The 24,783-nt window shown below is 48.1% G+C and overlaps 1 protein-coding gene across 2 annotated transcripts in view; it reads left to right on the forward strand.

Annotated features, from left to right (window-relative positions):
- Positions 1-24,783, forward strand: part of FBLN5 (fibulin 5) — a 125,613-nt gene that overhangs the window by 91,604 nt on the left and 9,226 nt on the right. For both annotated transcript variants that reach the window (XM_088455567.1, XM_088455568.1), the window contains exons 7-10: positions 5,258-5,377; positions 5,506-5,628; positions 8,209-8,335; positions 16,963-17,158. In XM_088455567.1, coding sequence (XP_088311693.1) covers positions 5,258-5,377; positions 5,506-5,628; positions 8,209-8,335; positions 16,963-17,158 — 566 coding nt within the window. The remainder of the gene's footprint in view (positions 1-5,257; positions 5,378-5,505; positions 5,629-8,208; positions 8,336-16,962; positions 17,159-24,783) is intronic.

Here is a 24,783-nt window from a genome sequence, read left to right on the forward strand (position 1 = left end):
CTCTGTACACTTCATTTCATGGATTGTTTAGAATCACCAGAATGCCATGTTCACAAATTTCTAAAATCTTTTTAAAACAGTGATTTACTTCTTCAGGTTCATAGCCACAATATGTGAATACAGTGCTGGACAGGCCAGTCTTAAGGGACCTATCCATTAGCAGATCTTTCTCTACAATGAAAGACAAAAGATTTATCCCTTGAGAATTCCTGGGGCTGCGGTGACAGATATCCATCATGTACATGACAGATTTTTACGAACGATATTGTATGACATCATTCAGGGAGTGGGTTTTTTTTTATGTTTCTATTAATTTTCATTCAAATTTTTCGTTCGTCGTTTACTGCTTATAAACTGCCAGATATTTCTAATATCTGGCAGTGATAAGCGATAATTGACCAACATGTTGGAGAGACGAAAGACACAATTTGTCTGCCGCGGGAGTGCGCATCTGTCATCGTTCAGGGCCTATCCATTAGCAGATAAAGTTAAACGACTGAAGGATATATCGTTCATTGTTCAAATTTGTTTGCTAATGGAGAGGTCCCTTTAGATTGCTCCAGATTTAAACATAGATCCTGGCAGTTATTAAATGGAGTCACTATGCCACTCAATTTGCGGGAGTCTGCGTGGTTCCAACAGGTTAGTCACTAGATTTAAAGCGACAATTCTTTTAAATGCAAAACCAACCTTTAAACTAATCGGCGCTTTAAATCGAACGACTATCTAGCCACAAATCATGAGCTATTACATTTGGCCCTATGTCTCCATTTTTCATCTTAGTCTGTAGTGTTTGTGAATTTAACAATAAAAATAAATTGTAAGACAATATAAAACCATTTTTAAAAATTCACTCTGCAATGAATAAATCACTCCTCTTGTTTTCTATACATTTTATTTATTTTTATTTGTATAAAGCATTCTCCATCAGGCTGTGTTCTCACTGATGTCACTAGTTCCTAGTGACTGGATAGGCTGCACTCTCAGTGATGTCACTGGTTCTTAATGAATGGATATGCTGCATTCTCAGTGATGTCACTGACTCCTAGTGACTGTATAGGCTGCATTCTCAATGATGTCACTGACTCCTAGTGACTGGATAGGCTGCACTCTCAGTGATGTCACTGACTCCTAGTGACTGTATAGGCTGCACTCTCAGTGATGTAACTGGTTATTAGTGAATGGATAGGCTGCATTCTCAGTGATGTCACTGTATCCTAGTGACTAGATAGGCTGCATTCTCAGTGATGTCACAGGTTCCTAGTGACTGGATAGGCTGCATTCTCAGTGATGTCCCTGTATCCTAGTGACTAGATAGGCTGCATTCTCAGTGATGTCACAGGTTCCTAGTGACTGGATAGGCTGCAATCTCAGTGATGGATAGGCTGCATTCTCAGTGATGTCACTGGTTCCTAGTGACTGTATAGACTGCATTCTCAGTGATGTCACTGACTCCTAGTGACTGGATAGGCTGCATTCTCAGTGATGTCACTGGTTCCTAGTGACTGGATAGGCTGCATTCTCAGTGATGTCACTGACTCCTAGTGACTGGATAGGCTGCATTCTCAGTGATGTCACTGGTTACTAGTGGCTGGATAGGCTGCATTCTCAGTGATGTCACTGGCTACTAGTGACTGGATAGGCTGCATTCTCAGTGATGTCACTGGCTCCTAGTGACTGGATGGGCTGCATTCTCAGTGATGTCACTAGTTACTAGTGACTGGATAGGCTGCATTCTCAGTGATGTCACTGGCTCTTAGTGCAAGGTTTCTCAAACTTGGTCCTCAAGTCACCCTAACAGTCCATGTTTTAAAGGTATCCATGCTTGTGCACCAATGGTATATTCAAACTGGTTAAGGTACTAATTAAGTCACCTATGTGGAAGGATATATAGCCTTAAAACCTTTTAGCCTTTTAAAGAGATTTGCTTTCTTTTGCTGCTGGCACAAATTGGTGACTCTCTTCAATATGTCACGTGTACACTAAGTTATAGAGGATTTTTACGTGCAGGCCCATAATAGTAAGATATACTATTTTATAACATCACAAGAGGCTAAGTATTTAATTTATGGGTGAGAAAATGTAACATTCATCTGGATGTTAAACAGATAAAAATGTTAAAATGATAAAAGAACAAATTCATATACAATCAATTAAACAGAGAAGGTAAAAACAAATACAGAAGATGATAAAAAAGTGCAGAGTCCTCTTATATAGTGGTTCTTGGGAGGTGAAATGACGACAAATGCGTAGTCTTACTCGCAGCGCTGGCAATATGGCTGCCTGATTTTATATAGAACGGTCTTTACACAAGGTTTAAGCAGTGGCCGGTCTTTGTTGTACAAAGCTTTTATATAAAATATGGGAGGCATATTGCACTTTATCATCTTCTGTATTTGTTTTTACCTTCTCTGTTTAATTGATTGTATATGAATTTGTTCTTTTATCATTTTAACATTATTATCTGTTTCACTTCCAGATGAATGTTACATTTTCTCACCCATAAATTAAATTATTATACTATTTTATAACATAACAAGAGGCTATCTTACTATTCTGCACCTGCACAAAAAAAATCATCTCTTAAAACAGGACTGTTAGGGTTCCTTGAGCACAGAGTTTGGGAACCACTAAAGCAGTAGTGAATGGTTAGGGTGCACTGCCAGTGACGTGACTGCCTCCTTATGAATGGAGGCTGTATTCCCAATGACGTCACTGGCTCCTAATAAATGGAGGCTGTATTCTCAATGATGTCACTGGCTCCTAGTGAATGGAGGCTGTATTCTCAATGATGTCACTGGCTCCTAGTGAATGGATAGGCTGTATTCCCAATGACGTCACTGGCTCCTAGTGAATGGATAGGCTGTATTCCCAATGACGTCACTGGCTCCTAGTGAATGGATAGGCTGTATTCTCAATGACGTCACTGGCTCCTAGTGAATGGATAGGCTGTATTCTCAATGACGTCACTGGCTCCTAGTGAATGGATAGGCTGTATTCTCAATGACGTCACTGGCTCCTAGTGAATGGATAGGCTGTATTCTCAATGACGTCACTGGCTCCTAGTGAATGGATAGGCTGTATTCTCAATGACGTCACTGGCTCCTAGTGAATGGATAGGCTGTATTCTCAATGACGTCACTGGCTCCTAGTGAATGGATAGGCTGTATTCTCAATGACGTCACTGGCTCCTAGTGAATGGATAGGCTGTATTCTCAATGACGTCACTGGCTCCTAGTGAATGGATAGGCTGTATTCTCAATGACGTCACTGGCTCCTAGTGAATGGATAGGCTGTATTCTCAATGACGTCACTGGCTCCTAGTGAATGGATAGGCTGTATTCTCAATGACGTCACTGGCTCCTAGTGAATGGATAGGCTGTATTCCCAATGACGTCACTGGCTCCTAGTGAATGGATAGGCTGTATTCCCAATGACGTCACTGGCTCCTAGTGAATGGATAGGCTGTATTCTCAATGACGTCACTGGCTCCTAGTGAATGGATAGGCTGTATTCTCAATGACGTCACTGGCTCCTAGTGAATGGATAGGCTGTATTCTCAATGACGTCACTGGCTCCTAGTGAATGGATAGGCTGTATTCTCAATGACGTCACTGGCTCCTAGTGAATGGATAGGCTGTATTCTCAATGACGTCACTGGCTCCTAGTGAATGGATAGGCTGTATTCTCAATGACGTCACTGGCTCCTAGTGAATGGATAGGCTGTATTCTCAATGACGTCACTGGCTCCTAGTGAATGGATAGGCTGTATTCTCAATGACGTCACTGGCTCCTAGTGAATGGATAGGCTGTATTCTCAATGACGTCACTGGCTCCTAGTGAATGGATAGGCTGTATTCTCAATGACGTCACTGGCTCCTAGTGAATGGATAGGCTGTATTCTCAATGACGTCACTGGCTCCTAGTGAATGGATAGGCTGTATTCTCAATGACGTCACTGGCTCCTAGTGAATGGATAGGCTGTATTCTCAATGACGTCACTGGCTTCTAGTGAGTGGAGGCTGTATTCTCAATGATGTCACTGGCTCCTAGTGAATGGATAGGCTGTATTCCCAATGACGTCACTGGCTCCTAGTGAATGGATAGGCTGTATTCCCAATGACGTCACTGGCTCCTAGTGAATGGATAGGCTGTATTCTCAATGACGTCACTGGCTCCTAGTGAATGGATAGGCTGTATTCTCAATGACGTCACTGGCTCCTAGTGAATGGATAGGCTGTATTCTCAATGACGTCACTGGCTTCTAGTGAGTGGAGGCTGTATTCTCAATGATGTCACTGGCTCCTAGTGAATGGAGGCTGTATTCTCAATGATGTCAATGGCTTCTAGTGAGTGGAGGCTGTATTCCCAATGATTTCACTGACTCCTAGGGGTAAATGGCAACCAATCAGATTCTAGCTATTGTCTTCTAGAAGGTGCTAGTTAATGTTAAGTAGAATCTGATTGGTTGCTATGGGTAACATCTCCACTTCTAAAAACTCTCACTTTAGTAAATTTACCCCCTAGTGGTTAGAGGCTGTATTCCCAGTGATGTCACTGGCTCCTAGTGAGTGGAGGCTGTATTCCCGGTGATGTCACTGGCTCCTAATGAGTGGAGGCTGTATTCCCGGTGATGTCACTGGCTCCTAGTGAGTGGAGGCTGTATTCCCGGTGATGTCACTGGCTCCTAGTGAGTGGAGGCTGTATTCCCAGTGATGTCACTGGCTCCTAATGAGTGGAGGCTGTATTCCCGGTGATGTCACTGGCTCCTAGTGAGTGGAGGCTGTGCTCACAAAATAGCTCCAGTTACTATGCTTGTATCTGGTGCTTTTTGAACCCTAGGCATTGCTATACAAGGCAAGTAGATTTTATTGTATGTTACGAGAATAGAGGGAAATAAAATACATACACCTGCATCGGTACAATGCTTCTGGTAAACAGCTGTATGCTCAGAAGAAGCTTCTGTTCCCCTGTGAGCAGAATTTATTGTTGGAGCCCAAGGATGCAGAGTTTTGTGCAGAACATCATGGCCGTCACGTTCCTGGCGGTGTCTGCACTGTCACACAGAAGGGGGCTCATTAGCTCCATGCCTGGTGCTGAGACCGCGCTATTCTCCCCACAGGAGATGTCAGAGGGACGCAGCACAAGTGACAGCTACATAGGGCCAGGCTGCTGGGGGCTCCCAATTGTTCTACCCTCTGATAGCAGTGACCCCAATAGTTCTGCCTGCTAATGTACATTCATGGCTTTGTTCTAGATGTGGATGAATGCACCACAGAGAATCCGTGCGTTCAGAGCTGTGTGAATACGTACGGATCGTACCTGTGTCGCTGTGAGTCCGGTTACGAGCTGGAGGAAGATGGCATCAGCTGCAGTGGTAAAACCATTGACATACTTATGTGACCCTTCTATAACCAATTCCCCCGCTGCGTGGACCTTTCTTTGTGCCACGTTTTTGTTTACATCATTTCAGATATTTATCTATTTTTACCCTCTTTGCCCAAGATATGGACGAGTGCAGCGTTTCAGAGTTTTTGTGCCAGCACGAATGTGTCAATGGGCCGGGATCGTACTACTGCAGCTGTCCGTCTGGTTACGCGCTGCTCGATGACAGCAGAACATGTCAGGGTGAGTTACCAGGGATTATGGTCCCTTTATATGAACTTGTGCGCCTGTTGCGGAGTGGTATTTACGCTAGTTTACTGACACTGCCCGTGCCAATAAAAAGCAGACACAGATCCGCCAATGCAGACTACACGTATAGGGCACACGGACCTCCTTCCCTAGGGTGCGGATTGAAAGATCAAGACAGTCAATAGGGCGACACCAAATGGTCATGAGGCAATAGGTCGACCGTGTCAAATGGTCGACATGTTCAAAAAGTCGACTGTTAAATGGTTGACGCAAAAATGGCAACACTTTCTTTAAAAAAAATAATTTTTAACCCTAACCATCCCCTTCCACAACCTAACCCTCCATCAAGTGCCTAACCGTCCGCTTCCAAAGCCTAACCCTCCCCTTCCATAGTCTAACCCTCCTCCAAGTGCCTAACCCTAACCGTCCCTTTCCACAACCTAGCGTTCCTCCAAGTGCTTATCCCTAACCATCCCTTTCCACCGCCTAACCCTCCGCCAAGTGTCTAACCCTAACCGTCCCCTTCCACAGCCTAACCCTCCTCCAAGTGCCTAACCGTCCCCTTCCACAGCCTAACCTTCCTCCAAGTACCTAACCCTAACCGTCCCCTTCCACAGCCTAATCTTCCTCCAAGTGCCTGACCCTAGCTGTCCCCTTCCACAGCCTAACCCTCCGCCAAGTGTCTACCCCTAATCGTCCCCTTCCACAGCCTAACCTTCCTCCAAGGGCCTGATCCTAGCTGTCCCTTTCCACAGCCTAACCCTCCGCCAAGTGCCTGCCCTAACCGTCCCCTTCCACAGCCTAACCTTCCTCCAAGTGCCTAACTGTCCCCTTCCACAGCCTAACCTTCCTCCAAGTGCCTAACCGTCCCCTTCCACAGCCTAACCTTCCTCCAAGTGCCTAACTGTCCCCTTCCACAGCCTAACCTTCCTCCAAGTACCTAACCCTAACCGTCCCCTTCCACAGCCTAATCTTCCTCCAAGTGCCTGACCCTAGCTGTCCCCTTCCACAGCCTAACCCTCCGCCAAGTGTCTACCCCTAATCGTCCCCTTCCACAGCCTAACCTTCCTCCAAGGGCCTGATCCTAGCTGTCCATTTCCACAGCCTAACCCTCCGCCAAGTGCCTGCCCTAACCGTCCCCTTCCACAGCCTAACCTTCCTCCAAGTGCCTAACTGTCCCCTTCCACAGCCTAACCTTCCTCCAAGTGCCTAACCGTCCCCTTCCACAGCCTAACCTTCCTCCAAGTGCCTAACTGTCCCCTTCCACAGCCTAGCCCTCCTCCAAGTGCCTAACCGTCCCCTTCCACAGCCTAACCTTCCTCCAAGTGCCTAACTGTCCCCTTCCACAGCCTAGCCCTCCTCCAAGTGCCTAACCGTCCCCTTCCACAGCCTAACCTTCCTCCAAGTGCCTAACCCTAACCGTCCCCTTCCATAGCCTAACCCTCCGCCAAGTGCCTAACCCTAACCGTCCCCTTCCATAGCCTAACCCTCCGCAAGACCCTAACCCTCATCCTTAACCCTAACAATCATGAAAAACAACGTGTCAACCTTTTGTGTGTCGACATTGTGACCATGTTGATCTTAGACCATGTCGACCTTTTAACTGTCGACATTTTTATCCTGTTGACCGTCTGATGTTGACCTATTGACTATCTATTTAGACACACTATATCTTTCATCCCTGTACCCCTTTCCTGAGCAGAGCCCAAACAGGGGAGGGAGGGGGCGGTGTCATGTAGAGAAAGTGTGCACTGCCCCTATATGGCACTTGTGTAGCGCCCTTGTTTAGCGCTGCCCCTATATAGCACTTCTGTAGGATTGACATTTGAGGAGAGAGACGGTCTGGCCGATGCTAGAAATATCTTACCATGGGTTTTGTTGGGTGGGACTTGATCCTTTTGGGCACATACGCACAGATCTGCAGAAAAGCCCTCGCTGACCGGCCAGATCTTGGGGGGCAGATTCTGTACAGGTAACGGCTTTGCCATTAGTGCTTATCTCGCTGTCATAGATGACTGTGCATACTGGGGCTGATGTATTCCTATAATTAGTGTAAACTGTTATTAAGAAAAAAAATAGCGTATTTCTGCCCGGACACATGTGAGAATGGACCCAGCTGCGCCATGTTACCGTGTGTTGGGATTTCTTACTTTCAGGCATGAGATTTATTGCTGATGTCAGGCGCTATTCCAGTAACTTGTATTGTGCAGCCCAACTGTATTATTTTAATTATGCAAAAATTTACCAGAGTTACATACACACTGTCAGATTTTTCAGCAGATCTGAACGATAACGATTTCAAAAATCGTTCATTCGTTCATATCTGAAGGAAAGTCTGACATATCTGCATGCCTGAACAATGAACGATGCGCGTTCCCGATGGTCAGATAACGATATCTGACATCTGATGTGTTTGCAATTCAGATTTGGACGATTCCATTAATTTTAATGCAGTCAGAAATCGTTCATAGTTCAAATCGTTGGTCAAATCGTTCATCAAATCGTTCATCTGACAAATCTGACCGTGTGTATGCACCATATGAGTGTGCTTCACCTACAGCTATTGTCTTACAGATATCGACGAGTGTGACACAGGGAACAACACGTGTACTGCGCAACAAACATGCTTAAATATCCCTGGAACCTATAAGTGTATAGATCCTGTGCGCTGTGAAGAACCATACATCCAGCTCAATGATAAGTGAGTGCTCAGGTTACAGCAAGAATATAAGTGTAAATGTACAATAGCTGATGTGTTTAGTAAACTAGAAAATGCAGTACCACGTTTGGTCAGTAGGTGGCGGTGTGCTCCTTCTTATGTGCACTTCAGCATAACACGGTATTTATATGGATTAAAATATTATGCTTGAATAGAAGATAATTATGATTTAGGCATTTTTGCACAATATCATTATCCTTTATTTATATGGCTCCACTAGGGGTCCGCAGCCTCTTACAAAGTACAAAAGCAGGAACAGTGTGAACAAAAACAGGAACGAAACAGAACATTGCAGAACATGGATATTGTTTATAAACATTGCTGCATCGGTCAAAATGCTCAAACAGGCAGCAGGGTGGTAGAACTCAAAGGTCAGGTGGAGGCAGGGGCGTAGAGAGCCGTGCCGGGCGTGGCCATGTCGCCTTGGGATTTAAACATTTTTTAATTTTTGCAGCGCCGCATAGCGGCACTGCGTGCTGGGGAGGGGGCGCTGCGATCAGGCTGCTGTGAGAGGAGGTAAGGAAGGGGGGGCAGCACCTGGCCTCTCCAGCAAGCCCGGGTAATTAGTACTTGCTCCCCCCTCTCTCAGCGCCCCTGGGTGGAGGATATGATGGTATAATCGAGGGAAGGAAAAGTATATGAGGGAGCTGCTCTTGAGAGCTTACTATCTAAAGGAGGGGGTAGGCAGACAGGGGTGACACAGAATGGAGAGAGTGAGGAAGGAACATAGAGCGGTGGGTTAGGATGAGAGCTTGTAATCTATAGGGGAGGGGCAGACAGACGTGGTGACATAGAGAGGAGAGACAGTGGGTGAGGAGCATGGGGCAGTGGGTTAGGATGAGAGCTGGATGGCTTTGATGAAGTAGTGGGACTGGAGAGCCCGTTTCAAATTTTGTAGAGAGGTGGAGTCTGATAGGAAGAGGGAGAGAGTTTCAGAGGTAGGGAGCAGCACGGGTAAAATCTTGGAGATGAGTGTGGGTGGAGCGAAGTGGAGCGGCTGGAGTGTGAAGAGAGTTGAGGTCAGAGATGTAAATGGGAGAGGATTGGGTGAGGGCTTTGTAATTGACTGTGTGAAGTTTGAATTGGGTTCTGAAGGGGAGCCGGTCTAGAACATTTGGAGAGGAAGATGAGCTGACCAGGAGCATTGACGATAGATTGGAGAGGAGAGAGGTGGGAGTCAGGGAGGCCAGATAGGAGGAGGTTACAGTAGTGCAATCTGGAGATGATCAGTGAGTGTATGAGAGTCTTAGTAGCATCCAGGGTGAGATAGGCTCTGATCCTAGAGATATTTTTGAATTGGGAATGGCAGGACTGTGAGAGGTGCTGGATGTGTGGTTTGAAGGATAACTCCAAGACAGCATATTTGGAAGCTAGTGGAGATGGTGATAGATAAGATACAGAAATTGTGGGATGAGAGGTAATGAGCGAGGGTGGGAAGATGATCAGCTCAGTCTTGGACATGTTAAGTTTAAAAAAGCGCTGGGCCATCCAGAAGGAAATTGCAGAGAGACAGTTGGAGATACAGCAGGTAAAATAAGTATTGAACACATCAACATTTTTCTCAGTAAATATACCTATAATGGGGCTATTGTAATGATATTTTCACCAAATGTCAGCAACAACCCATGCAATCCACACATGCAAAGAAATCACACCATAGATGTCCATAATTAAGTTATTTGTAATAATGAGAAATGACACAGGGAAAAAGTATTGAACACATGAAGAAAAGGAGGTGCAAAAAGGCATGCAAAGCCAAGGCACCAGCTGAAATCTATCAGTAATTAGAAAGCAATCCTGCCCCTTGTCAGTGAAAATTAATATAAGCTGGTTCAGTCCCAATCAGAATATTGTGATTCCGGCTCTGATCCATGACCCGGCTTCTGGCAGTGCATATGGTCTTGCTCTTCTTGACGGTGAGCCCAACAGACTTATCGCATTTCATAAAACTGATAACCACTTTGTGTTCTATGATGCACACAAGCAAGATTGGCAGCGACCAGTCGGTGGCCAGATGGATCATGGCGAGCATCCATCAAGAGAGTGATTCAGAAAACAGGATTTTGGTACTTACCGTTAAATCCATTTCTCCGATTCCACAGGGGACACTGGAGCTTCATGACAGTGGGGTATAGACGGTGGGTTGAGTTGAGCCTGGCACTTTAAAAATCTACAAGTGTGACTGGCTCCTCCCCCTCTATGCCCCATCAACCCCAGTTTTAAAGAACTGAGCCCGAGAGGAGACGGAGAACAGACTGAACAACAGAGAAGGAGAACAGGAAAAGAAACATCCAACATACTGACACACTGCAAGAACACAGCAGGCTGCAGTGATAAACAGTCACACAATAAAAACAGACAAAACTGCAACAGAACTGAAGCAGAACAAGCAACTGAGAACAGGCAAGAAGCACTGGGTGGGCGTCCAGTGTCCCCTGTGGAATCGGAGAAATGGATTTAACGGTAAGTACCAAAATCCTGTTTTCTCCTTCATCCACTAGGGGACACTGGAGCTTCATGATAGTGGGGACGTCCCAAAGCTACCCTCCTGGGGGGGAGAGTGCTGAACGCCCTGCAAGACACTACGACCAAAATTTGAAGCAGAAGCCGCAAAAGTGTCAAATCTGTAGAAACGTACAAAAGTATGAACCGAAGACCACGTCGCTGCCCTACAAAGCTGTGAAGCCGAGACACCTCTACGTGCCACCCAAGAAGTACCCACAGAGCGCGTAGAATGCGCAGAAATGGATACCGGCGGTGGTCGAGCAGAAGCAACATATGCCTGACGAATAGTCAGACGAATCCACCTGGCCAAAGTTTGTTTAGACGCAGGCCAGCCACGCCGATTAGCATAATAAAGGATGAATAGAGCCTCTGATTTACATAGCCCCTCAGTACGGGACACATAAATGCGAAGTGCCCGAACCACATCCAAGGAGTGAGAATCCCCAGAAGAGTCCGACAACGCTGGCACTACAATCGGCTGATTCAGATGAAAACCCGAGACCACCTTGGGCAAAAAGGAAGGCCGGGTACGAAGTTCCGCCCGATCTTCGTGAAAAATCAAGTAAGGGGAACGGCAGGACAAGGCTCCAAGTTCAGACACACGTCTGGCCGAAGCCAGGGCCAATAAAAGGATCATCTTCCAAGTCAAATACTTCAATTCCACCTCCTGCAAAGGCTCAAAGGTGGATGACTGAAGAAAAGATAAAACAAGATTCAGGTCCCAAGGAGCCGTGGGTGGCACAAAGGGGGGCTGAATTCTAAGTACCCCTTGAAAAAAGGTCTGAACCTCCGGAATCAGAGCTAGGCGACGCTGGAAAAAAATAGAAAGAGCAGAAATCTGCACTTTAAGCGATCCCAAGCGTAACCCCGCATCGAGGCCTTTTTGAAGAAAAAGAAGAAGACGTGGTAAATGAAAAGAGGAAGTGGAGGATCCACGACCTTCACACCAGGAGATATAATCCCTCCAAATGCGATGATAATGCGCTGATGTTACCGGTTTTCTAGCCCTAAGCATGGTAGGAATGACCGACCTAGGAACTCCATGGCTTCTTAGGATGGCGGTCTCAATAGCCACGCCGTTAAACGAAGCCGCCGTAAATCCGGGTACACACATGGACCCTGTTGTAGAAGGTCCAATCGTAACGGAAGAGGCCAAGGTTCGTCTGCCAGAAGGAATAAAAGATCGGAGTACCAAACCCGACGAGGCCAATCCGGAGCCACTAGGATGACGGTGGACGACTCTCGTTTGATCCGCTTGAGAATCCGAGGGAGGAGCGGAAACGGTGGGAACAGGTACACAAGGCTGTACGGCCAAGGGATCAGTAAAGCATCCGCTCCCACCGCTGCCGGATCCATGGTCCTGGAGCAGTAAAGGGGTAGTTGATGATTTATCTGAGATGCCATCTGGTCTATCTGTGGCTTCCCCCATCTGCAAACCAGTTGATGAAAGACCTCGGGATGAAGGGACCACTCCCCGGGATGAAGATCCTGACGACTGAGGTAGTCCGCTTCCCAGTTGTCGACCCCCGGAATAAACACTGCGGAAATTACCTCTACGTGTCTTTCTGCCCACAGAAGGATGCAACTGGCTTCTCTCATTGCCATCCGACTGCGGGTTCCCCCTTGGCGATTTATGTATGCCACTGCCGTGGCGCTGTCGGATTGTATCCGAACCGGAAGTCCTCGTAACAGAGGAGCAGCCTGTATCAAAGCTCTGTAGACTGCCCGCAGTTCGAGAACATTGATTGGTAAGAGGGACTCCTGCTGCGACCAAAGCCCCTGGAAGTGATTGTCCAGAACCACCGCTCCCCATCCGCGGAGGCTGGCGTCCGTGGTGACCAAGGTCCAATTCCAAATTCCGAAGCGCCGACCCGCTAACAGATGCTCCGTCCGAATCCACCAGAGCAAGGATATGCGGGTCCGGGGAGACAGACGCACCAGCCGATGCATCTGTAGGTGGGACCCGGACCACTGAGACAGAAGATCCAGTTGAAATATTCTGGAGTGAAATCTGCCGAATTGGATGGCCTCGAAGGAAGCCACCATTTTCCTCAGGAGACGGATGCAAAGATGCACAGATACTTTCCTGGGTCTGAGCACTAGACGAACCAGCTCCTGTATGGCTATGGCCTTGTCCCTTGGCAAGAATATACGAAGCAGAACAGTGTCTAGAATCATTCCTAGGAACTGAAGTCTCTGGGACGGCATCAACTGAGACTTCTGGAAGTTCACAATCCATCCATGTTGAATGAGAATCTGATGTGTAAGGGACACTTGGTGTAAAAGGACTTCTGCCGTCGGAGCCTTGATGAGTAAATCGTCTAGGTACGGAACTATCGTCACCCCCCGAGAGTGCAAGTGAGACACCATGACGGCCATCACCTTGGTGAATACCCTGGGAGCTGACGAGAGACCGAATGGCAGGGCCTGAAACTGGAAATGAGCTTCCCTGATGGCAAATCTGAGGAAAGCCTGGTGAGGAACCCAAATTGGGACATGCAGATAGGCGTCCTTGATATCTATCGACACCAGAAACTCTTCTGCCTCTAGTCCCGCAATGACAGAATGGAGAGATTCCATCTTGAACCTGTGAAATGAAAGATACTGGTTCAAGGATTTCAGATTCAGAATGGGTCTGACTGACCCATCTGGTTTCGGAACCACAAAAAGGTTTGAGTAAAACCCTTGTTGTCTTTGTGCAGTGGGAACCGCCACAAGGACCTCGGCCAGCAAAAGTTTCTCGATCGCTTGACGCAAAATTAGTTGCTTCAAGGGATCGACGGGCAAACCTGTTGTAAAATAACGCCCAGGAGGAGTGAAAGCGAACTCGATCTTGTACCCTTGAGATACCAGATTTCGAACCCAAGCCCGTCTCCAAACCTCCGAGAAACGCTGGAGGCGAGCCCCCACCTTCGGATTTCCGAGATGGGATGGGAGCCCGTCATGCCACAGGCTTGTCTGCTGGCTTGGGATCTGGACGGCGGCCAATATTTGCTTGACGTCCTCTAGCACGGCCTCCTCGCCCCGCTGAAGACTAACCTTGCGATCGTCCCTGAAATCTTGCCGATGCTCGAAAGGAACGAAAGGAAGGTCCCCTAAACGAGCGACGCGGAGGAGGTGCTGATGAAGGTAGAAAAGTACTCTTACCTCCAGTGGCCAGCGAGATCCATTTGTCCAGCTCTGGACCAAATAAAATATCGCCTGTGAAAGGAAGAGCTTCCACTGCTCTTTTTGGCTCCGCATCCGCTTGCCAGGCACGAAGCCAAAGTGCCCGGCGAGCAGAGACCGCCGAAGCAGAAATCCTAGCGCCTACCTGGCCGATATCTCTGGAGGCGTCTCCTAAGTATACAGCAGACTCCTGAATATGTTCTGCCAAGGTAATCAGATCTGCCCGCAGAGTGCTGGATGTAAGACCCTCAGTCAATTGTTCCGCCCACTTTTCCACAGCCTTGTTGACCCAAGATCCTACCAAGGCCGGCCGGAGAAGTGCACCTGCGGCCGTATAAATGGATTTCAAAGTGGTTTCTAATCTCCGCTCTGAGGTTTCCTTCAATGTAGTAGCTCCTGGAACAGGCAACGTGGTCTTCTTTGACAACCGAGAAACCGAAGAATCCACAGGTGGCGGGGTCTCCCACCTCTTCCTATTTTCCGCAGGAAATGGGTAAAGAGAGAAAAAGCGCTTAGGAATCTGGAATTTACGGTCCGGATTCTGCCAGGCTGCCGTCATCTGTTCGTCCAACTGGAGAGAAACAGGGAATGTGACGGCCATCTTCTGTGACCTGGCAAATAAGGAGTCTTCTAACGATTCTGGAGCTTCCTGGCCAGAAATCTTAAGAACTTCCCTTACCGCTAGAATGAGTGCGTCAATACCTTGCAATGCCTCAGGTTCTTGTGAGTAAGTCTCTACGTCTGATTCGTCCAGCATCTCCTCTTCCTCCTGAGACGAGTGATCCGCTGCCGAATCCTCATCCGACTGGAGAACCGCCGGAAGAGCCCTCTTTTTAGATGAGCGACTTACCGTAGCTTCAGGAGCTTTAGACGCAGAACCCATCGCTTGAGCAAGGCTATTCACCGAGCGGACTAAATTCTGAGCCCACGCTGGTTCTGCTAGAAAAGAAGGGTGAGATGTGCCAGGTAGATCTCTGGCAGACTCCCGTTCCCTACGGGAAGCGGCTAATTCAGAAGAAAGGTCCGCCATGACCCCGGCCAACTATTTATGAAGGAGGGAGTGACAGACTGCGTGTTAGCACTGTCTGCTTCACACGTCTCGCACAGGGAAGACCCTTCGGAGCGAGCATGGGTAAATTTCTTCCTGCACTTAGTGCAGGCAAACAGCTTTTGTGATGCAGTTTTTTCTGCCCTGGATGTCATCATGTACACACAGACAAGCACCACATACAATTCAGGAATGCAGAAGAAGTATAGGGAGAAGCAGAATTACAATAATAATGCTACTCAAGTATGGGAGCAGACAGAGCAATAAGGGAGGAGCAGAATTTCAATAATAATGCTACTCAAATTGCAGGCAGAGCAGAATAGGAGGAGCAGAATTTCAAGAATAATGCAACTCAGTAACAGGGGCAGACAGGCATATAAGGGAGGAGCAGTCAATAGGACCAGAAAGCAGTTAAAACCACCCTCTGTATTTACAGACCCCCTGTAGAAGCTGCTTCCACTGCTCTCAGTTTTCTCCTCTCCCCCTCCGCTCAGTGCCTTCAGTCTCTCTGAGGCGCCACTCCCGTTCAGAGCGCGCCAAACTAGCCCAGGCAGTGAAGGAGGAAGAGGAGGAGGGACCTATAAGCTCCTCCTCCTAATGGCCGCCGCTTTGTATGCGCGCGGCATACACTTATACAGTGGGGACGTTCTCACCTCTGTGTCCCCGCACTGACAGCGGGGGCCAGCGGCATGACCGCCGCCAGTGATAACCGTGCCGGTGCCTTTTACACAAGCACCGGCACGCAGAGGTAGGAATGCTGCTCCGAGCCTACCTAACAGCCAGCGCCTGTGTTCTATCACAACACCAGCGTGGCACTGACAGCCGCGCGCTGTTACCTGACCCAGCCGTTATTTTCACCTCTCCTGCTAGTCAGGAGAGGTGTGCTACTCACCGGGCTGCTGCGGCCAGAGCGCTGGGCAGTGAGGGGAGAGCGGGGACCCGGACACAAGCCAGTGGTAGCTGTGGCGGGCCCCGCTGAGTCTGATGACTCCTAACTGCCTAAAGCAGCCTCCCCTCCATAGGATGACCGGACACAGGCTGCAGTAGCCGTGTGGTCCCCTCTCTGGCGGCTCCCACAATGCAGGCAGACTGTCACAGCTAACAGTCTGCCTGTCCTCTTGCTGATGACTCTTTCATTCTTTTACATTTATATAAAAATTAATATAAGGGCTGGAGACAGCCCCTGTGCACCGGCTCTACTCGGGCACATTCTAAAAACTGGAGTTGATGGGGCATAGAGGGGGAGGAGCCAGTCACACTTGTAGATTTTTAAAGTGCCAGGCTCAACTCAACCCACCGTCTATACCCCACTGTCATGAAGCTCCAGTGTCCCCTAGTGGATGAAGGAGAAATGGCCCTGATTTCTGATTGCCTGGTGGTAAATTCTACCAAGAGTGGGGGAGGAGGCAGGTGTAAGTTTGCAGTTGTGCCTACTCCTGAAACAGCCTCCTCTACACCCCATGGTTATCCAGTGTCCCCCAGGTGGAGGTTGAGTATCAAACATCCTCTTTTTTAAAACAAATTAGTATGATTTGTATTTTGAAAATGTCACTGTCCCCAACGGTAAGGGGGAGGCAGGTCAGCACTCAATGAACTTGCACCCATAAAAGGATGAGCAGACAGTCACTGAAATGGACAATGGACAATAGACCAGGAGCACTAGAAGCAAGGATAGTGCTGTGGAGGAATTTGAGGGCCCTGCCCTGAGAGTTTACATGCCAGCGGAAGGATATGAGAGCACCTATGAGGTATATATGACTTAGAAACAGTTCACTATTAAGCACCTTAGACCTTTCATGACACTCAGTGGTAACAGACCAGTAATGTCAGAGACCAGTATGTAATGGTGGTTATTGTCCTCAGCTTCTCTCTTTTCTGTCTGCTCTAGTCGGTGTATGTGTCCGGTGGAGAACCCAACCTGCCGGGACCAGCCCTTCACCATTGTGCACCGACATATGGATATTGTATCCAGCAGCCGAGTCCCTGTAGACATCTTCCAAATGCAAGCAACCAGCCGCTATCCCGGAGTCTACTATATCTTCCAGATCAAGTCTGGCAATGAGGGGAGAGAGTTCTACATGAGGGTAGGAGAGATGACAATCGTCTACCCCAAATTACATATATATATACAGTAGTTACCAACATTGACATCAACGGCCTTATGCTAAACCATCATGTTCGATCAGTGAAGATACCTACCCAACAAGACATGATCAACTCCAATGTCATAACACAACCTACCCAACATGACTTCACTACTGTACATCATCATAATACAATTCTATTACACTGTATACAGACATAGGACACTACACCCCCAACATGTCCTGACCACTGTACATGATCATAATACACATCTATTACACCGTATACAGACATAGGACACTACACCCCCAACATGTCCTGACCACTGTACATGATCATAATACACATCTATTACACCATATACAGAAAACACTGTATACAGGCATAGGACACTACACCCCCAACATGTCCTGACCGCTGTACATGACCATAATACACATCTATTACACTGTATACAGACATAGGACACTACACCCCCAACATGTCCTGACCGCTGTACATGATCATACAACACATCTATTACACTGTATACACTGTATATAGACATAGGACACTACACTCTCAACATGTCCTGACCACTGTACATGATCATAATACACATCTATTACACGCTATACAGACATAGGACACTACACCCCCAACATGTCCTGACCACTGTACATGATCATAATACACATCTATTACACCGTATACACTGTATATAGACATAGGACACTACACTCTCAACATGTCCTGACCACTGTACATGATCATAATACACATCTATTACACGCTATACAGACATAGGACACTACACCCCCAACATGTCCTGACCACTGTACATGATCATAATACACATCTATTACACACTATACAGACATAGGACACTACACTCCCAAAATGTCCTGACCACTGTACATGATCATAATACACATCTATTACACGCTATACAGACATAGGACACTACACCCCCAACATGTCCTGACCACTGTACATGATCATAATACACATCTATTACACACTATACAGACATAGGACACTACACTCCCAAAATGTCCTGACCACTGTACATGATCATAATACATCTATTACACACTATACAGACATAGGACACTACATCCCCAACATGACCTGACCACAGTACATGATCATAATACACATCTATTACACCGTATACACTGTATACAGACATAGGACACTACACTCTCAACATGTCCTGACCACTGTACATGATCATAATACACATCTATTACACACTATACAGACATAGGACACTACACTCCCAAAATGTCCTGACCACTGTACATGATCATAATACACATCTATTACACTGTATACAGACATAGGACACTGCACCCCCAACATGTCCTGACCACTGTACATGACCATAATACACATCTATTACACACTATACAGAATACACTGTATACAGACATAGGACACTACACTCCCAACATGTCCTGACCACTGTACATGACCATAATACACATCTATTACACACTATACAGAATACACTGTATACAGACATAGGACACTACACTCTCAACATGTCCTGACCACTGTACATGATCATAATACACATCTATTACACACTATACAGACATAGGACACTACACCCCCAACATGTCCTGACCACTGTACATGACCATAATACACATCTATTACACACTATACAGAATACACTGTATACAGACATAGGACACTGCACCCCCAACATGTCCTGACCACTGTACATGACCATAATACACATCTATTACACACTATACAGACATAGGACACTACACCCCCAACATGTCCTGACCACTGTACATGACCATAATACACATCTATTACACACTATACAGAATACACTGTATACAGACATAGGACACTACACTCTCAACATGTCCTGACCACTGTACATGATCATAATACACATCTATTACACACTATACAGACATAGGACACTGCACCCCCAACATGTCCTGACCACTGTACATGACCATAATACACATCTATTACACACTATACAGAATACACTGTATACAGACATAGGACACTGCACCCCCAACATGTCCTGACCACTGTACATGATCATAATACACATCTATTACACTGTATACAGACATAGGTCGCTACATCCACAACATGACCTGACCGCTGTACATGATCATAATACACATCTATTACACTGTATACAGACATAGGACATTACACCCCCAACATGACCTGACCACTGTACATGGCCATAATACACATCTATTACACACTATACAGACATAGGACACTACATCCCCAACATGACCTGACCACAGTACATGACCATAATACACATCTATTACACCGTATACACTGTATACAGACATAGGACACTACACCCCCAACATGATCGTAATACACATCTATTACACTGTATACAGACATAGGACACTACACCCCCAACATGTCCTAACCACTGTACATGGCCATAACACACATCTATTACACTGTATACAGACATAGGACACTACACCCCCAACATGTCCTGACCACTGTACATGATCATAATACACATCTATTACACTGTATACAGACATAGGACACTACACCCCCAACATGTCCTGACCACTGTACATGATCATAATACACATCTATTACACTGTATACAGACATAGGACACTACACCCCCAACATGTCCTGACCACTGTACATGACCATAATACACATCTATTACACTGTATACAGACATAGGACACTACATCCACAACATGACCTGACCACTCTACATGACCATAATACACATCTATTACACTGTATACAGACATAGGACACTACACCCCCAACATGTCCTGACCGCTGTACATGACCATAATACACATCTATTACACTGTATACAGACATAGGACACTACACCCCCAACATGTCCTGACCACTGTACATGATCATAATACACATCTTTCTACTTCAGGGTCCATAGGGGGTCCACAGGGTTGACCTTGGGGGATATAGCTGGATCAGGATCCATGGGCACCACACAGTTAAGCTTTTAGCTCCCAGGATGCACTTGGGTCCTCCTCTATACCCCGCCCCCGAGCCACAGGCACCTCAGTGTAAGCTGGTGCCCGGCCGGACTCGGTCACCGCGCAGGGGGGCTGCAGGAGCAGCCCCCAGTACTGATCTGGGGATCGCGGCGGGAGGACAGAGTCCGTACTAGCCGGACTCTGTCTACCTCCCAGGACTGCTGCCGGAGTCGCCGGGGATTCAGGTAAGCCGCGCGTCGCTGGCTAGCAGCGGCGCGCGGAATACCTTAAATGCAGTCCTTTAGCCTCCGGTCCTGGGGACAGACCGGAGGCTGCTGGCAGTGGCGGCGGGCCCCCCCATAACCCGTGGGACCACTAGACCACCAGGGATAACTGGCAAGCGGGAAGCCAGCATCCCTGGGGTTAATGGCCAGCCAGGGGAGGAAGCCTTCCCTGTTCAGCGGCTCCTCCCCTCAGCTCAGCGCGCTTTTCAGCCTGCATGTCTAGCGTCCCTGAGCTGCAGTTCACTCGGCCACTCCTCCTCTGAGGTCTCTGGCGGCCATTTTTTTCTACATGTGGCAGCGCAGATCCCTCAGGGAGCACGCGGACCGGTCCCCCTGTGTACCTCTCCCCTGTTAGGACGGCGTACACAGCACTATAGCCCTCCCAGACACTGAATCTGGGCGGTTGAGTGTAGTGTAAAGGTGCAGTGAGTATATCTTCCTGCATGGTATGTGACTTTTGCTAGTGCTGCTGTCTGTATTTTTCTCTTATTACTGTCAGCTTATATCTATCTCTTTCCTTCTTCCTTAGCCCTACAGGTGTGGAGCAGGGGCTTTTCTACTAACCTCACATATATAAATCAAGTATTTGTGAGGTCTGTCACATACAGTTGTGTGCTACACAGTGCCATATTCAGGACTGTTGTTCAGCACACAGGGAAGTGCAGTTCTTTTTTCCTCTATTGCCATATATATTTTGTCTGTACATTATATTTGGTTATGTCTGAGGGTGAAGTTGAGCACTCCGGGACTCCAGTGTTGTTTTCCTGCAGGCGCTGCTCTGCGGGATCACATAGGGAAGAGGCATCTCTGGATGGCCTTTATGAGCGGTGTCAGTTGACTCCTGGTCAATCCAGACCCCCTATGACACAGGAGCCACCATGGGCTATGTTTTCACAGGTGCTGGTGTCTCTGGCGGACCGCCTTGCGGCTCCGTCTGCTGTCCCTACGAGGACTCTGTCCCAGCCTACCATTTCCCATTACCAGTGTACCCCGCAATTATTGCAGAGTTCCTCTGGGTCACAGACTGTGGACCCTTATTCAGGATTGCCTATCTATTTTCAGGCCTCTCCTGCTACACAACAGTCTGTGATGCCTTTCCAGACCAATGTGGCAGCTCCTCCACCATGGGTGGACGTGCTCTCCAGTTCAGTCCAGAGTCTGGCAGCTGCATCTTCGACTTTTCAGTCGATGCTGCACAATGACAGGGCTGCAGGGGCGTCTAAGCGTGCACATAAGTTGCATGCGGCGCAGATTTCGGACACTGAGGGGTCCTCAGATGAGGGTGATGTCCAGGACGACTCCGATTCGTACACCTCGGCTCAGGAGTTGGAATCTCGGTCGTCTATTAATGTACGAGCTCTGGTTAGGGCGGTGCGTGCCATTCTCCTAATAGAGGATGAGGCACCTGATCCTAAGTAGAAATTCCCTAGTTTAAAAAAAAAAAAAAAAAAAAAAAAAAAAAAACTAAGGTGACTTCGGCGGTATTCCCCCTATCTGATCAATTAACGGATCATATGGCGGTGGCTTGGCAGACACCCAGTAAGAGATTTGTGCCTCAAAAGAGGTTGGCTTCCAATTATCCATTCCCGGAGGCGCATTGTAGGAAGTGGGTAGCTCCACCGGCGGTGGATTCCCATGTCACACGCCTTATTAAGAGTGCTACGCTGCCAATACCGTCAGTTTCCTCGTTAAAGGATCCCACGGACAGAAAGGTTGAGGCTTGCCTTAAGTCTATTTATTCCCTCTCGGGAGCAATTGCTCGCCCGTCCAGGGCCATTTCCTGGTGGCTAAGGCCATTAGGGTTGGGCCAATGCCTTAGGGGACACTTTTCCTGAGGATACTCAGGAAGTCCAGAGGGCATTACTAGGACAGATGAGTGATGCGGCTTCTTATATTGGAGAAGCTTCCTTGGACGCTAGTCTGCTAACCTCTAGGGTGTCGGCTGCGGCTGTGCATGCCCGCCGCTCCTTATGGCTGAGGTCCTGGAGAGCAGACGCTGATTCAAACAAGGGCCTGGAGGCCTTACCTTTTAATGGGGAATTACTTTTTGGTTGAGACTTGGATAGGATCGTGGATAGACTGGCTAGGTCCAAGAAACAAGCTTAGAGTGCCAGGCGTCCCTCTTCCAAACAGGAAGATAAGCCTTCCGCCTGATGGGACGGGCCTCCCTCTGGGGGATCCCAGAGGGGAGGCCGACTTCTTCATTTCGCCCAGAGCTGGTTCAATACCACCACCGATGCCTGGGTGCGAGAAGTGGTCTCCCAGGGGTACGCCCTGTCTTGTCGGCGCAGACCGCCTCACTAGTTTTTTCTGCACGAGTCCTTCTCAGGACATAGCCAAGGCTATGCTGATCAGGGAAGCTATAGACTCCTTGCTGACTGCAGGGGTCATTGTACCTGTTCCACAATCTCAGCATGGGATGGGGTACTATTCTGCTGTTTCTGGTACAGAAACCCAATGGCTCCCATCGACCCGTTCTAAATTTAAAGTCTTTGAACAGGTTTCTCAGGATTCCCAGGTTCAGAATGGAAACCTTGTGTTCCATAATTCTGGCTATGGAACCAGGGGATTACATGGTCTCCCTGGATATCCAGGACGCTTACCTCCATGTGCCGATAGCAACGTCACATCAGAGGTGTCTGCGGTTCGCTCTGTTGCACCGTCACTACCAGTTCCGGGCTCTCCACAGCGCCGAGGGTGTTCACCAAGGTGATGGCAGTTATGGCTGCCCACCTTCGGAACCAGGGGGTACGGTTGTTAGCGTATCTGGACGACCTCCTATTGCTGGCAAGCTCTCCGGAGGTTCTGCTGCAACATCTCCAACTGACGGTGGCTTGTCTGCAGATGCACGGGTGGTTAATAAATTGGAGGAAGTCATCCCTGATCCCATCTCAGCAGAGGGTCCATCTGGGGGCCCTCCTAGACTCTCATCAGCAGCGGATCTTTCTAACTCTAGAAAAGGTATCTTCCCTACAGTTGCGGATACGCAGTTGCCTGGATTGTGCCAGTCTTTCGGTACACTCGGCAATGAGAGTGCTGGGTTCCAGGGTGTCGGCATTCGACATGGTGGAATTTGCCCAGTTTCACTCCAGGCCTCTGCAGAGGCTGATTCTAGCAAACTGGAATGGGTTGCCTCACCGGATCCGGTCACAGACCCTGGTGCTATCTCCGGATGTACGACAGTCCCTGAATTGGTGGCTTTAAACAGCTCACCTTCTCGAGGTTCGCCCCTTTTGGATCCCGGACTGGGTTCGGCTCACGACAGATGCCAGTCTTCGGGGTTGGGGGGCGGTGACAGGCTCCTTGTCACTTCAGGGTCGTTGGACAGCGGAGGAAGCAGCTCTCCCCATTAATGTTCTGGAACTAAGAGCCGTGTACAGGGCTCTGCAGTCGGCCGGCACCACTCTTCACGGAAGGGCGGTGCAAGTGCAGTCAGACAACGCCACCACGGTGGCGTACATCAATCACCAGGGAGGAACTCGCAGCCGGGCTGCGATGGCAGAAGTGTCTCACATCCTAACCTGGGCGGAGTGCCACTTTCCAGCGATCTCTGCAGTCTTCATTCCCGGAATCCTCAATTGGGAGGCAGACTTCCTCAGCTGTTACGACGTGCATCCAGGGGAATGGTCGCTTCATCCAGTGGTATTCCAACTACTCATGGACAAGTAGGGACTGCCGGAGATGGACTTGATGGCCTCTCGTCACAGTCACAAGTTGCCCATGTACAGGTCAAGGACAAGGGACGATGGCGCCAGTCTGGTGGACGCTCTGTAGGTCAGATGGACGTTTCAGCTGGCATATCTGTTTCCTCCGATATCCCTTCTGCCTTGGGTCCTGCGCAAGTTCTATCAGGACGGAGGCACTCTGGTACTGGTGACCCCAGCGTGGCCAAGACGTCCGTGGTACTCCAACCTACAGAGTCTGTCCATCGACGTTCCGTACCTTCCTCCTCAGCGGCAGGACTTGTTGTCTCAGGGGCCCTACCTTTACCCGGATCTGGGTCGTCTGTCTTTGACGGCGTGGCTCTTGAGACGGCCGTCTTAAGGTCCCGGGGCTTTTCTAGTTCCGTTATTTCCACCATGCTGAGGGCACGCAAGCCTGCTTCTGCAAGGATTTACCATAGAGTGTGGCACACGTACTTTCAGTGGTGTGAGTCCAGAAACTTATGATCCTCAGGTATTCAGAGTTTCAAGGATTCTGGCTTTTCTTCAGTCGGGTTTGGACTTAGGTTTACGCCTTTCCTCTCTGAAGGTGCACGTGTCTGCTTTATCGGTTTGGTACCAACGTAGAATTGCTATGTTACCGGACGTACAGACTTTTTTTCCGGGGTGTTCTCAGGATTCTCCTGGCTATTGCTTCAGCAAGGAGGGTTTCCGAGTTGGG

Source organism: Taudactylus pleione, unplaced genomic scaffold, assembly GCF_031769625.1.
Source record: "Taudactylus pleione unplaced genomic scaffold, aTauple2 ptg000660l, whole genome shotgun sequence".
NCBI classification, from domain to species: domain Eukaryota; kingdom Metazoa; phylum Chordata; class Amphibia; order Anura; family Myobatrachidae; genus Taudactylus; species Taudactylus pleione.